The sequence below is a fragment of the Scyliorhinus torazame genome, chromosome 20 (genome assembly GCF_047496885.1).
Source record: "Scyliorhinus torazame isolate Kashiwa2021f chromosome 20, sScyTor2.1, whole genome shotgun sequence".
NCBI lineage: Eukaryota > Metazoa > Chordata > Chondrichthyes > Carcharhiniformes > Scyliorhinidae > Scyliorhinus > Scyliorhinus torazame.
In genome coordinates this window covers 17,502,611-17,518,733 of record NC_092726.1, presented here as the reverse complement: position 1 = coordinate 17,518,733, position 16,123 = coordinate 17,502,611, and the positions used below count along the sequence as shown (strand labels likewise).

The 16,123-nt window shown below is 51.9% G+C and overlaps 1 protein-coding gene across 3 annotated transcripts in view; it reads right to left on the bottom strand.

Annotated features, from left to right (window-relative positions):
- The window catches only part of LOC140396921 (disintegrin and metalloproteinase domain-containing protein 9-like), a 166,284-nt gene that overhangs the window by 52,700 nt on the left and 97,461 nt on the right, over positions 1-16,123 (bottom strand). For all 3 annotated transcript variants that reach the window (XM_072485853.1, XM_072485851.1, XM_072485852.1), the window contains exon 15: positions 14,644-14,749. In XM_072485853.1, the coding sequence (XP_072341954.1) occupies positions 14,644-14,749 (106 nt within the window). The remainder of the gene's footprint in view (positions 1-14,643; positions 14,750-16,123) is intronic.

The following is a 16,123-nucleotide window of genomic DNA, read 5'->3' as shown; positions in this document are numbered from 1 at the left end:
GCGAGGCCCGACAAAAGATCTCCGACACCGAGAATGAGATCTTAGGCCTGCCGGTAAAGGTGGAGGCGCACGAGGCGCTCCACAAGAAATGGCAGGAGCGGTTCGAGGAGATGGAGAATCGGTCGAGGTGGAAGAATCTGCGGATTCTGGGCCTCCCGGAGGGGCTGGAGGGGCCGGACGTGGGGGCCTATGTGGTTACCATGCTGAACTCGCTGATGGGAGTGGGGTCCTTCCAGGGGCCCCTGGAGCTGGAAGGGGCCCATAGAGTGTTGGCGAGGAGGCCCAAGGCTAACGAGCCTCCGCGGGCGGTGCTGGTGCGGGTCCATCGGTTTGCTGATCGGGAGTGTGTGCTCAGGTGGGCCAAGAAGGAGAGGAGCAGCAGGTGGGAGAACGCGGAGGTTCGGATGTACCAGGACTGGAGTGCGGAGGTGGCGAAGAGGAGGGGCGAGTACAATTGAACGAAGGCGGTGCTGCACAGGCTGAAGTTTGGCATGTTGCAGCCGGCACGACTGTGGGTCACCTACAAGGACCAGCACCATTATTTTGAGTCTCCGGAGGAGGCGTGGGCCTTTGTTCAGGCCGAGAAGGTGGACACAGATTGAGTGTCGGGATGGGCGTTCGGGGACTGCGGTTGATATGTTACTTTTTGAGGGGGGGGGGTCCTTCGCTCTTGGTTTCTTTTTCTTTGTGTTTTTCTCTTTCTGGTCGGTGAGGGTGGTTAGGGCGGGTTGGGCACTATTTTGGTTGGGTTGGTCGGGGGGGGGGGGGGGCTCTTGGAGCGGGGTAAGCAAATGGAACAGGTGTGGATGGCTGGAGGCGAGATGGGGCCCCGCGGGGGAGGGGGAGGCCCGAGTCGGGGGTGAGGAGACTGGGCCTGTAAAAGGACCTGCGTCAGAGGTGGCGGGGCCGGGTAGGTGGAAAGCGCGGGCTTTTTCCCGCGTTGAAGACTGGAGGGGGGCAGTGCCAGGGCGGTGAAGCAAGGGTTATTTCCTGCGCTTAGGATGGAAGGGGGAGGGGGAGAGCCTGTGGATGGGGAATGGAAGAGGAGGGTGTGTCACACAATGGGAGGAGTCGAAGGAGAGGCCGGATTGGCTGGAGTCAGCAGGAGTCAGCTGACTTGCGGAAGTGCAATGGGGGGAGTAAAACAGCTAGGATGGGTCCCGGGGGTGGGATCGAGTTGCTGCTGCTATGGTCAAGGGGGAGCTGGAGCGAGTGGGGAGGGGTCGAGACGGGGGTCTGCCGCCGTGGGGAACGGGCCGGGCATGCGGTGTGGGCGCGTGGCTGGCCGAGGAGGGGTTATGGCTAGTCGGTGGGGGAGGGGGACGGGTAGCCCCCTGATACGGCTGATAACCTGGAATGTAAGGGGACTGAATGGGCCGGTCAAGCGGGCCCGGGTGTTCGCGCACCTGAAGGGGCTGAAGGCGGATGTGGTTATGCTCCAGGAGACACACCTGAAGGTGGCAGACCAGGTAAGATTGAGGAAGGGGTGGGTAGGTCAGGTGTTTCACTCGGGGCTGGATGCCAAAAATCGAGGGGTGGCGATCTTGGTGGGAAAGAAAGTGTCATTCGAGGTGTCGAACATTGTGGCAGACAATGGCGGTAGGTACGTTATGGTAAGTGGTAAGTTGCAGGGAGAGAGGGTGGTACTGGTCAATGTGTATGCCCCGAATTGGGACGATGCGGGTTTTATGCGGCGCATGTTGGGCCTGATAATGGGGGGAGACTTTAAATCGGTGCTGAATCCGGCACTGGATCGCTCCAGGTCTAGGGCGGGTAGGAAGCCGGCGGCAGCTAGAGTGCTGAGGGGGTTTATGGACCATATGGGAGGGGTGGACCCTTGGAGATTTACAATGTCAGGGGCTAAGGAATTTTCATTCTTTTCACATGTCCATAAGGCTTATTCCCGAATCAACTTTTTCATTTTGAGCAGGGCGCTGATAGCGAGAGTAGAGGATACCGAAAATTCGGCGATAGCCATTTCGGACCACGCCCCGCATTGGGTGGACTAAGAGCTGGGGGAGGAGAGGGACCAGCGCCCGTTGTGGCGCTTGGAGGTGGGGCCGTTGGCAGATGAGGAGGTGAGCGAGCGGGTCCGAGGAAGTATAGAGAGGTACCTGGAGGCCAACGATAACGGGGAGGTCCGAGTGGGGATGGTATGGGAGGCGCTGAAGGCAGTGGTTAGGGGAGAGCTGATCTGAGGGGCGATATTGTTGGAGAGGACAGTGTGAAACAGATTGGTAAGCTCGAGGAAATACTTGTTCGGAAGGAAGATGTGTTGGGCATTTTGAAAACTTGAGGATAGACAAGTCCCCCGGGCCTGACTGGATAAATCCAAGGATTCTATGGGAAGCAAGAGATGAAACTGCAGAGCCGTTGGCAATGATCTTTTCGTCCTCACTGTCAACAGGGGTGGTACCAGGGGATTGGAGAGTGGCGAATGTCGTGCCCCTGTTCAAAAAAGGGACTAGGGATAACCCTGGGAATTACAGGCCAGTTAGTCTTACTTCGGTGGTAGGCAAAGTAATGGAAAGGGTACTGAAGGATAGGATTTCTGAGCATCTGGAAAGACACTGCTTGATTAGGGATAGTCAGCACGGATTTGTGAGGGGTAGGTCTTGCCTTACAAGTCTTATTGAATTCTTTGAGGAGGTGACCAAGCATGTGGATAAAGGTAAAGCAGTGGATGTAGTGTACATGGATTTTAGTAAGGCATTTGATAAGGTTCCCCATGGTAGGCTTAGGCAGAAAGTAAGGAGGCATGGGATAGTGGGAAATTTGGCCAGTTGGATAACGAACTGGCTAACCGATAGAAGTCAGAGAGTGGTGGTGGATGGCAAATATTCAGCCTGGATCCCAGTTACCAGAGGCGTACCGCAGGGATCAGTTCTGGGTCCTCTGCTGTTTGTGATTTTCATTAATGACTTGGATGAGGGAGTTGAAGGGTGGGTCAGTAAATTTGCAGACGATACAAAGATTGGTGGAGTTGTGGATGGTGAGGAGGGCTGTTGTCGGCGGCAAAGAGACATTGATAGGATGCAGAGCTGGGCTGAGAAATGGCAGGTGAAGTTTAACCCTGAAAAGTGTGAGGTTGTCCATTTTGGAAGGACAAATATGAATGCGGAAGACAGGGTTAACGGTAGAGTTCTTGGCAATATGGAGGAGCCGAGAGATCTTGGGGTCTATGTTCATACATCTTTGAAAGTTGCCACTCAAGTGGATAGAGCTGTGAAGAAGGCCTATGGTGTGCTCGCGTTCACTAACAGAGGGATTGAATTTAAGAGCCGTGAGGTGATGATGCAGCTGTACAAAACTTTGGTAAGGCCACATTTGGAGTACTGTGTACAGTTCTGGTCGCCTCATTTTAGGAAGGATGTGGAAGCTTTGGAAAAGGTGCAAAGGAGATTTACCAGGATGTTGCCTGGAATGGAGAGTAGGTTTTACGAGGAAAGGTTGAGGGTGCTAGGCCTTTTCTCATTAGAACGGAGAAGGATGAGTGGCGACTTGATAGAGGTTTATAAGATGATCAGGGGAATAGATAGAGTAGACAGTCAGAGACTTTTTCCCCGGGTGGAACAAACCATTACAAGGGGACATAAATTTCAGGTGAATGGTGGAAGATATAGGGGGGATGTCAGAAGTAGGTTCTTTACCCAGAGAGTAGTGGGGGCATGGAATGCACTGCCTGTGGAAGTAGTTGAGTCGGAAACATTAGGGACCTTCAAGCAGCTATTGGATAGGTACATGGATTACGGTAAAATGATATAGTGTAGATTTATTTGTTCTTAAGGGCAGCACGGTAGCATTGTGGATAGCACAATTGCTTCACAGCTCCAGGGTCCCAGGTTCGAATCCAGCTTGGATCACTGTCTGTGCGGAGTCTGCACATCCGTGTCTGCGTGGGTTTCCTCCGGGTGATCCGGTTTCCTCCCACAGTCCAAAGATGTGCAGGTTAGGTGGATTGGCCATGATAAATTGCCCTTAGTGTCCAAAATTGCCCTTGGTGTTGGGTGGAGGTGTTGAGTTTGGGTAGGGTGCTCTTTCCAGGAGCCGGTGCAGACTCAAAGGGCCGAATGGCCTCCTTCTGCACTGTAAATTCAATGATAATCTATGATTAATCTAGGACAAAGGTTCGGCACAACATCGTGGGCCGAAGGGCCTGTTCTGTGCTGTATTTTCTATGTTCTATGTCCATTCGGGCCCACAAGGAGAGGAGGGAGCAGGGGGAGAGGGAGAGGCTGGTGGGGGAGATGGTGAGGGTAGACAGGAGGTATGCGGAGGTGCCCGAGGAAGGATTGTTGAGGAAGAGGCGCAGCCTCCAGGCCGAATTCGACCTGGTGACCACTAAGAAGGCAAAGGTGCAGTGGAGGAAGGCCCAGGGGGCGATTTACAAGTATGGGGAAAAGGCAAGCCGGATGCTGGCGTATCAGCTTCGGAGGCGGGATGCAGCTAGGGAGATCGGGGGAGTTAAGGACAGTGGAGGGAGCGTGGTGCGGAGTGGGGTTGGCATCAAAGGGGTCTTCAGGGACTTTTATGAGGAATTGTACCGTTCCGAGCCCCCACGGGAGGAGGGAGGGATGGGCCGCTTCCTGGACCAATTGAGGTTTCCGAAGGTGGAGGACGGACTGGTGGCAGGATTGGGGGCCAAGATCGGGCTGGAGGAGCTGACCAAAGGGATAGGAAGCATGCAGGCGGGGAAGGCACCGGGGCCGGACGGTTTCCCGGTCGAATTCTACAAAAAATATATGGACCTGTTGGGCCCGTTGCTAGTTAGGACCTTCAGTGAGGCGGGGGGGGGGGGGGGGGGGGGGGGCTTTGCGCCCGACGATGTCCCGGGCACTGATCTCCTTGATCCTGAAGCGGGACAAGGATCCCCTGCAGTGTGGATCTTACAGGCCAATTTCGTTGCTAAACTTAGATGCCAAGGTGCTGGCGAAGGTCTTAGCCACGAGGATTGAGAATTGTGTGCCGCAGATCATCCACGAAGACCAGACGGGGTTCGTGAAGGGGAGGCAGTTGAACGCGAATGTGCGGAGGCTTTTGAACGTCATCATGATGCCGGCGAGGGAGGGGGAGGCGGAGATAGTGGTGGCGATGGACGCTGAGAAAGTCTTCGATAGGGTAGAGTGGGGGTACCTGTGGGGGGTGCTGAAGAGGTTTGGGTTTGGGGAGGGGTTTGTCAGGTGGGTTAGGCTGTTGTATGAGGTCCCGATGGCGAGTGTGGCCACAAACAGGAGGAGGTCCGAGTACTTTCGGTTGCACCGAGGGACGAGGCAGGGATGTTCCCTGTCCCCCCCTGCTCTTCGCACTGGCGATTGAACCCCTGGCTGTGGCACTGAGGGAGTCAAGGAACTGGAGGTGATTGGTGCGGGGTGGGGAGGAGCATAGGGTGTCGTTCTATGTGGACGACTTGCTGCTATATGTGGCGGACCCGGTGGGGCGAATGCCGGAGGTAATGAGGATCCTGAGGGAATTCGGGATTTTTCGGGGTACAAGCTCAACATGGGGAAGAGCGTGCTGTTCGTGGTTCACCCAGGGGACCAGGAGAGGGGGATTGGTGAGCTCCCACTAAAAAGGGCGGAGAGGAGCTTCAGGTATTTGGGGGTCCAGGTGGCCAGGAGCTGGGGGGCCCTGCATAGGCTTAATTTCACAAGGCTGGTGGAGCAAATGGAGGAGGAGTTCAAGAGGTGGGACTTCTTGCCACTGTCCTTGGCGGGTATGGTGCAGTCAGTCAAAATGACGGTGCTCCCAAGGTTTTTGTTCATGTTCCAGTGCCTCCCCGTGTTTATCCCGAAGGCCTTCTTTAGGCGGGTCAACAGGAGTATAATGGAGTTTGTGTGGGGGCGAGGGACTCCAAGGGTGAGAAGGCTGTTCCTGGAGCAGAGTAGAGATAGGAGGGGGCTGGCGCTGCCCAACCTCTGTGGGTACTACTGGGCCGCCAATGCGGCGATGGTGCGCAAGTGGGTGATGGAGGGGGCTGCATGGAAGAGGCTGGAGACGGCGTCTTGTGTGGGTACGATTCTGGGGCGCTGGCAACGGCGCCGCTGTCATTCCCTCCAAGGAGGTATACCATGAGCCCGGTGGTGGCGGCTGCCCTCAAAATCTGGGGGCAGTGGAGGCGGCACAGGGGGGGAAGTTGGGGCCTCGGTGTGGACCCCAATACAGGGGAACCACCGGTTCGTCCCAGGGAGAACAGTGGGAGGGTTTTCGGGGTGGCACAGGGCAGGGATACGAAGGTTGGGAGACTGGTTTGTGGACAGGAAGTTTGCGAGCCTTGGTGAGCTGGAGGGGAAATACGGGCTCCCCCTGGGGAACACCTTCAGGTACTTACAGGTAAGAGTGTTTGCCAGGCGGCAGGTGGTGGAATTCCCGCGGCTGCTGCCACACACAGTACAGGACAGGGTGCTCTCGGGGGGATGGGTGGGAGTGGGTAAGATCTCAGAAACTTACCAGGTGATGCAGGAGGAGGAGGCGGCCTCGGTGGTGGAGGTGAAAGGTAAGTGGGAGGAGGAGTTGGGAGAGGAGATTGAGGAAAGGACGTGGGCAGATGCCCTAGGGAGGGTGAACTCTTCCTCATCGTGCGCGAGGCTCAGCCTCATACAGTTTAAGGTGCTGCACAGGGCACACATGACTGGGACAAGGATGAGCCGGTTTTTGTTTTGGCGGGGGGGGGCAGGTGTGTTAGGTGCTCAGGGAGCCCAGCAAATCAGACCCATATGTTCTGGGCGTGCCCAGCGCTGGAGGAATTTTGGAAGGGCGTAGCGAGGACGGTGTCGAGGGTGGTAGGATCCAGGGTCAAGCCGGGCTGGGGGTTCGCAATATTTGGGGTCGCAGAGGAGCAGGGAGTGCAGGAGGCAAAAGAGGCCGGTATTCTGGTCTTTGCGTCCCTGGTAGTCCGGTGAAGGATTCTTCTTCAGTGGAAGGATGCGAGGTCCCCAAGCTTGGAATCCTGGATCAACGATATGGTGGGGTTTATTAAGTTGGAGAGGGTGAAATTCGCCTTGAGAAGGTCGGTACAAGGGTTCTTTAGGCGGTGGCAACTTAGACTTCCTGGCAGAACGGGTAGACATTGGTCAATGGCAGCAGCAACTCGGGGGGGGGGGGGGGGGGGGGGGGGGGGGCAGGGGGAATTTACTTTATTTTTGTTTTTGTTATTTACACTGGAGGGTCTGAGGGGGTGTATATACTTGTGTTAAGTTGGGGTGTTAATGTTAATTTATTATTTATGTACAGGGGGGAGGCGGGTATGGAGGGTTGCTTCTCTAGACTGTGTTTTGTACTTAACCCTGTTGGGTTCCTTTTTCATTTTGTTATTGATATTTTCTGAAAACCTTAATAAAACAATTTTTAAAAAAAAGATAAGGTGCAATGGGACGCATACAGGATAAATGATTCCATTTGAAATTTGGCATTCTTGTGCTTCCTGAGAAGTGCAAGATGAAAAGTTTTGACAATACGGCTCTTTTTTCAGAAATATTTTTGAAGGAAACAGACAATAGATTGTGGAGTTAAACAAAATACTGCTGTTTTTAAAATCTAGCTTCAAACAGCACTCTTAGGGAATATACAGTGAATGGTAGAACCCTCAAGAGTATTGAAAGTCAAAGAGATCTAGGAGTACAGGTCCACAGGTCATTGAAAGGGGCAACACAGGTGGAGAAGGTAGTCAAGAAGGCATACGGCATGCTTGCCTTCATTGGCCGGGGCATTGAGTGTAAGAATTGGCAAGTCATGTTGCAGCTGTATAGAATCTTAGTTAGGCCACACTTGGAGTATAGTGTTCAATTCTGGTCGCCACACTACCAGAAGGATGTGGAGGCTTTAGAGAGGGTGCAGAAGAGATTTACCAGAATGTTGCCTGGTATGGAGGGCATTAGCTATGAGGAGCGGTTGAATAAACTCGGTTTGTTCTCACTGGAACGAAGGAGGTTGAGGGGAGACCTGATAGAGGTATACAAAATTATGAGGGGCATAGACAGAGTGGATAGTCAGAGGCTTTTCCCCAGGGTAGAGGGGTCAATTACTAGGGTGCATAGGTTTAAGGTGAGAGGGGCAAGGTTTAGAGTAGATGTACGAGGCAAGTTTTTTACGCAGAGGGTAGTGGGTGCCTGGAACTCGCTACCGGAGGAGGTGGTGGAAGCAGGGACGATAGTGACATTTAAGGGGCATCTTGACAAATACATGAATAGGATGGGAATAGAGGGATACTGACCCAGGAAGTGTAGAAGATTGTAGTTTAGTCGGGCAGCATGGTCGGCACGGGCTTGGAGGGCCGAAGGGCCTGTTCCTGTGCTGTACATTTCTTTGTTCTTTGTGTTCTTGTTATATTGGCTTAGAACAGACGTTCCTAAATGTTACTTACCACCTTCCAGATCTACCAGTTGCCCATACTCTAAACAGCATATTGCGTGTTCTACTTACCACTACTTATATTTAGTCATTTATCACGGTTCCTTACTGGACGATATGGTCATAGTATAATTAAAACTCGTTCAGGTTGGATAGTTTTTTTTTTAATAAATATTTTATTGAAAATTTTTGGTCAACCAACACAGTACATTGTGCATCCTTTACACAACATTATAACAATACAGATAATAATGACCTTTTTTATATAAACAAAAAACAACAAATAAATAAATATTAAATAACAAAAATGAAAACTAGCCCTAATTGGCAACTGCCTTGTCACAGGCTATACCCCCCCCAAGCCCACCCATCCCTCCCCCCCCCCCCCCACCCCCCCCCCCCCCACCCCCCCCCCCATCCCTCCCCCCCACCCCACCCCAAGTCCTGGGCTGCTGCTGCTGCCTTCTTTTTTCCCCCATCTATCTTTCCGCAAGATATTCGACGAACGGTTGCCACCCGCCTGGTGAACCCTTGAGCCGACCCCCTTAGGACGAACTTAATCCGCTCTAGCTTTATGAACCCCGCCATATCATTTATCCAGGTCTCCACCCCCGGGAGCTTGGCTTCTTTACACATTAGCAATATCCTGCGCCGGGCTACTAGGGACGCAAAGGCCAAAACATCGGCCTCTCTCGCCTCCTGCACTCCCGGCTCTTGTGCAACCCCAAATATAGCCAACTCCCAGCTTGGTTCGACCCGGAATCCTACTACTTTTGAAAGCGCCTTTGTCACCCCCACCCAAAACCCCTGTAGTGCCGGGCATGACCAAAACATATGGGTATGATTCGCTGGGCTTCTCGAGCACCTCGCACACCTATCCTCCACCCCAAAAAATTTACTGAGCCGTGTTCCAGTCATATGTGCCCTGTGTAATACCTTAAACTGAATCAGGCTTAGCCTGGCGCACGAGGACGACGAGTTTACCCTGTTTAGGGCATCTGCCCACAGCCCCTCCTCGATCATCTCCCCTAGCTCTTCTTCCCATTTCCCTTTTAGTTCGTCCACCATAGTCTCCCCTTCGTCCCTCATTTCCCTATATATATCCGACACCTTACCATCCCCCACCCATTTCTTTGAGATGACTCTGTCCTGCACCTCTTGTGTCGGGAGCTGCGGGAATTCCCTCACCTGTTGCCTCGCAAAAGCCCTCAATTGCATGTACCTGAATGCATTCCCTTGGGGCAACCCATATTTCTCGGTCAGCGCTCCCAGACTTGCGAACTTCCCGTCCACAAATAGATCTTTCAGTTGCGTTATTCCTGCTCTTTGCCACATTCAATATCCCCCATCCATTCCCCCGGGGCAAACCTATGGTTGTTTCTTATCGGGGACCCCCCCAATGCTCCGGTCTTTCCCCTATGTCGTCTCCACTGTCCCCAAATCTTCAGTGTAGCTACCACCACCGGGCTCGTGGTGTAGTTCCTCGGTGAGAACGGCAATGGGGCTGTCACCATAGCCTGCAGGCTGGTCCCCCTACAGGACGCCCTCTCTAATCTCTTCCACGCCGCTCCCTCCTCCTCTCCCATCCACTTACTCACCATTGAAATATTAGCGGCCCAATAATACTCACTTAGGCTCGGTAATGCCAGCCCCCCCCTATCCCTACTGCGCTGTAAGAATCCCTTCCTCACTCTCGGAGTCTTCCCGGCCCAAACAAAACCCATGATGCTCTTTTCTATCCTTTTAAAAAAAGCCTTCGTGATCACCACCGGGAGGCACTGAAACACAAAGAGGAATCTCGGGAGGACCACCATCTTAACCGCCTGCACCCTCCCTGCCATTGACAGTGCTACCATATCCCATCTCTTGAAATCTTCCTCCATCTGTTCCACCAACCGCGTTAAATTTAGCCTGTGCAATGTGCCCCAATTCTTAGCTATCTGGATCCCCAGGTAACGAAAGTCTCTTGTTACCTTCCTCAACGGTAGGTCTTCTATTTCTCTACTCTGCTCCCCTGGATGCACCACAAACAGCTCACTCTTCCCCATGTTCAATTTATACCCTGAAAAATCCCCAAACTCCCCAAGTATCCGCATTATTTCTGGCATCCCCTCCGCCGGATCCGCCACATATAGTAGCAGATCATCCGCATATAAAGATACCCGGTGTTCTTCTCCTCCCCTAAGTATTCCCCTCCATCTCTTGGAACCTCTCAGCGCTATCGCCAGGGGCTCAATCGCCAGTGCAAACAGTAATGGGGACAGAGGACATCCCTGCCTTGTCCCTCTATGGAGCCGAAAATATGCCGATCCCCGTCCATTCGTGACCACACTCGCCACTGGGGCCCTATACAACAGCTGCACCCATCTAACATACCCCTCTCCAAAACCAAATCTCCTCAACACCTCCCACAGATAATCCCACTCCACTCTATCAAATGCTTTCTCGGCATCCATCGCCACTACTATCTCCGTTTCACCCTCTGGTGGGGCCATCATCATTACCCCTAACAGCCTCCGTATATTCGTGTTCAGCTGTCTCCCCTTCACAAACCCAGTTTGGTCCTCGTGAACCACCCCCGGGACACATTCCTCTATTCTCATTGCCATTACCTTGGCCAGGACCTTGGCATCCACATTTAGGAGGGAAATTGGTCTGTAGGACCCGCATTGTAGCGGATCCTTTTCCTTCTTTAAGAGAAGCGATATCGTTGCTTCAGACATAGTCGGGGGCAGTTGTCCCCTTTCCTTTGCCTCGTTAAAGGTCCTCGTCAGTACCGGGGCGAGCAAGTCCAAATACTTTCTGTAAAATTCAACTGGGAATCCGTCCGGTCCCGGGGCCTTTCCCGTCTGCATGTTCCTAATTCCTTTCACCACTTCTTCTACCGTGATCTGTGCTCCCAGTCCCACCCTTTCCTGCTCTTCCACCTTGGGAATTTCCAGCCGATCCAAAAAATCCATCATTCTCTCCCTCCCATCCGGGGGTTGAGCTTCATACAATTTTTTATAAAATGTCTTGAACACTTCATTCACTCTCTCCGCCCCCCGCTCCATCTCTCCTTCCTCATCCCTCACACCCCCTATTTCCCTCGCTGCTCCCCTTTTCCTCAATTGGTGTGCCAGCAATCTGCTCGCCTTCTCCCCATATTCATACTGTACACCCTGCGCCTTCCTCCATTGTGCCTCTGCAGTGCCTGTAGTCAGCAAGTCAAATTCCACATGCAGCCTTTGCCTTTCCCTGTACAGTCCCTCCTCCGGTGCTTCCGCATATTGTCTGTCCACCCTCAAAAGTTCTTGCAGCAACCGCTCCCGTTCCTTACTCTCCTGCTTCCCTTTATGTGCCCTTATTGATATCAGCTCCCCCCTAACCACCGCCTTCAACGCCTGCCAGACCACTCCCACCTGAACCTCCCCATTGTCATTGAGTTCCAAGTACTTTTCAATACATCCCCTCACCCTTAGGCACACCCCCTCATCCGCCATTAGTCCCATGTCCATTCTCCAGGGTGGGCGCCCTCCTGTTTCCTCCCCTATCTCCAAGTCTACCCAGTGTGGGGCATGATCCGAAATGGCTATAGCCGTATATTCCGTTCCCCTCACCTTCGGGATCAATGCCCTACCCAACACAAAAAAGTCTATGCGCGAATAGACTTTATGGACATAGGAGAAAACGAGAACTCCTTACTCCTAGGTCTACTGAATCTCCACGGGTCCACACCTCCCATCTGCTCCATAAAATCCTTAAGCACCTTGGCTGCTGCCGGCCTCCTACCAGTCCTGGACTTCGACCTATCCAACCTTGGTTCCAACACCGTGTTAAAGTCTCCCCCCATTATCAGCTTTCCCGTCTCTAGGTCCGGGATGCGTCCTAGCATTCGCCTCATAAAGTTGGCATCATCCCAGTTCGGGGCATACACGTTTACCAAAACCACCATCTCTCCCTGTAATTTGCCACTCACCATCACGTATCTGCCCCCGTTATCCACCACTATAGTCTTTGCCTCGAACATTACCCGCTTCCCCACTAATATAGCCACCCCCCTGTTTTTCGCATCCAGCCCCGAATGGAACACCTGCCCCACCCATCCTTTACGCAGCCTAACCTGGTCTATCAGTTTCAGGTGCGTTTCCTGTAACATAACCACATCTGCTTTAAGTTTCTTAAGGTGTGCGAGTACTCGTGCCCTCTTTATCGGCCCGTTGAGCCCTCTCACGTTCCACGTGATCAGCCGAGTTGGGGGGCTTCCCACCCCCCCCCCCATGCCGGTTAGCCATCATCTTTTTCCAGCTTCTCACCCAGTTCCCACGCAGCTGTATCTCCCCCAGGCGGTGCCCCCCCGCCCATCCTCTCCCGTACCCACTCCCCCCTTTCCCCAGCAGCAGCAACCCAGTAATTCCCCCCTCCCACCCCCCCACCCCCGCTAGACCCCCCGCTCGCGTAATTACTCCCCCCATGTTGCTCCCAGAAGTCAGCAAACTCTGGCTGACCTCGGCTTCCCCCCGTGACCACGGCTCGCACCGTGCGACGCCCCCTCCTTCCTGCTTCTCTATTCCCGCCATAATTATCATAGCGCGGGAACCAAGCCCGCGCCTCTCCCTCGGCCCCGCCTCCCATGGCCAACGCCCCATCTCCTCTCCCTCCCCACCTCCCCCCATCACCACCTGTGGGAGAAAGAAAAGTTACCATACCGCAGGATTAGAACATAAAACCCCTCTTCGCCCCCCCCATTCGCCCCACCACTTTGTCCAAACGTTCTTTTTCATAATCCACTCATTCCAGTTTTTCTTCTACAATAAAAGTCCACGCTTCATCCGCCGTCTCAAAGTAGTGGTGCCTCCCTTGATATGTGACCCACAGTCTTGCCGGTTGCAGCATTCCAAATTTTATCTTCTTTTTGTGAAGTACCGCCTTGGCCCGATTAAAGCTCGCCCTCCTTCTCGCCACCTCCGCACTCCAGTCTTGATAAACGCGGATCACCGCGTTCTCCCATTTACTGCACCGAGTTTTCTTCGCCCATCTAAGGACCATTTCTCTATCCTTAAAACGGAGGAATCTCACCACTATGGCTCTGGGAGTTTCTCCTGCTCTCGATCCTCGCACCATAACTCGGTACGCTCCCTCCACCTCCAACGGACCCGTCGGGGCCTCCGCTCCCATTAACGAATGCAGCATCGTGCTCACATATGCCCCGACGTCCGCCCCCTCCACACCTTCAGGAAGGCCAAGAATCCTCAGGTTGTTCCTCCTTGCGTTGTTTTCCAGTGCCTCCAACCTCTCCACACATCGTTTCTGGTGTGCCTCCTGTATCTCCGACTTCACCACCAGGCCCTGTATATCGTTCTCATTCTCGGCTGCTTTCGCCTTCACGACCCGAAGCTCCTGCTCCTGGGTCTTTTGTTCCTCCTTTAGCCCTTCGATCGCCTGTAGTATCGGGGCCAACAACTCTTTCTTCATTTCCTTTTTTATCTCCTCCACGCAGCATTTCAAGAACTCTTGTTGTTCAGGGCCCCATATGAAACTGCCACCTTCCGACGCCATCTTGGTTTTTGCTTGCCTTCCTTGCCGTTGTTCCAAAGGATCCGCTGCAATCCGGCCACTTTCCTCTCCTTTTTCCATCCGTGTCCAGGGGGAACACCCTCCTGGTTTACCGCACGGTGTTTTTAGCCGTTAAAATTGCCGTTGGGGCTCCTATCAAGAGCCCAAAAGTCCGTTTCACAGGGAGCTGCCGAAACGTGCGACTCAGCTGGTCATCGCCGCACCCGGAAGTCCTCAGGTTGGATAGTTGATGGGCTTTTGAAACTAGGTTATAAATATATGGTGATTGGAGGTGAGGGCTCTGTTATTTCACTATCCCTATGTGTGTTTGAATCTGACACAATAAAGTAAATTAATTCATTAAAATGTTTAAAATATCAACATTTTGACGCATTAAATAGCCAGTTATTAATAAAAGTAAGAAATACATAAATTAAAATATTTAATAAGTAAAATCCACTATTCTACGATTGCTCCAGTGTACCGTTCAAGGATGTCTCCCAAGACTACGCTCACCACAATTTGGAAACTAAACTGAAACCAAAACTGAGCAATGATCAAGATCAAGCAGTACAATGTTAGAAAACTAAACAGATATTTCAAGGAAGAAAATAACAGATTATGGAGCTAAACTGCTGCATCTTCATCCTTTTAAAATTAATCTTTATGCTTGGTGCCCCAGTCACTGAACTGCAGAGAAGGTTGGTACAGATAACTGAGGAGTTAAACTACACAGGAATAAAATGAAAGTGAAAAAAGTACCTGATCTCACATTTCTTATACCCAGCGCCACTTGATCCACAGTTTCCAAAACGGTCACCTTTTGAATTCACTTCTTGAAAACAAGTATGTGGAGCAGATTTTGCATCTGGAAGTTAACGAACAAATTAATGGAAAACAAATATTTCAAACAGACTTCCTATGCCTCTTCCAAATACTGTAGCTTGCCTCTGTAGCTTTCCCTGGAATGTAATCATTTTTTTTTTTTAAATTCAGTGTACCCAATTCATTTTTTTCCCAATTAAGGGGCAATTTAGTGTGGCCAATCCAACTACCCTGCACATTTTTGGGTTGTGGGAGTAAAATCCACGCAAACACAGGAAGATGTGCAAGCTCCACACAGACAGTGACCCAGAGCAGGGAGCAAACCTGGGACCACAGCGCCGTGAGGCAACAATGCTGCCCTGGAAAAAAATCATCAAGTAAGATCTCAGTAAGGTCTTAGTCCAGAGGACCTTAAAATATAGGAGCGGAATTAGGCGATTCGACCCATTTGAGTCTGCTCCGCCATTCTTCCACAGCCTTCTGCGGCAATGAATTTCACAGATTCACCACCCTCTGGATGAAGAAATTCCTCCTCATCTCATCCCTTCGGTCTGAGGCTGTGCCCTTGGGCTCTAGTTTCTCCTGCTAGTGAAAACATCCTCTCCATGTCCACTCTATCTAGGCCTCACAGTTCTCTGTACATTTCAATGAGATCCCCCCTCATCCTTCTAAACTCCATCGAGTACAGACCCAGAGTTCTCAACCACTCCTCAGATGACAAACTCTTCATTCCAGGGATCATTCTTGTGAACCTCTTCTGGACCCTTTCCAAGGCCAGCACAATCTTCCTTAGATATGGGGCCCCAAACTGTTCACAATACTCCAAATGGGGTCGGGCCAGAGCCTTACACCGCCTCAACAGTACATCTCTGCTATTGACATGAATGCTAACATTGTACTTGCCTTCCTAGCTACCAACTAAACCTGCATGTATTTGCCTTCCTAGCTACCAACTAAACCTGCACGTTAACCTTAAGATAATCCTGGACTCTTAAGTCCCTTTGTGCTTCTGATTTCTGAAGCCTTTTCCCATTTATAAAATAGTCTATGCCTCTTCTTCATACCAAAGTGCATAAACTCCTGTGCCATTTCTTTGTTTCCTTTTACTACTTCCCCAGACTCATTTTCCAGTAGACCAATGACCAGACATGCCGCTCTCTTACCTTTTATATATATAAAAAAAACCTCTTGCAATCTTATTTTATATTACTGGCTGGCTTACACTCATATCTCATCCCCCTCCCCTCCCAATTGCTTTTTTAGTTGTCCTCTGCTTGCTTTTGAAGACTTCCCAATCATCTGGCCTCCCACTAATTCTAGCTACCTTGTGTGTTTCTTCTTTTGCTTTGATGCTGTCCTTGACTTTCCTCATCAGCCATAGATGCCTTCTGCTCCCTTTAGAACGTTTCCTCCTCCT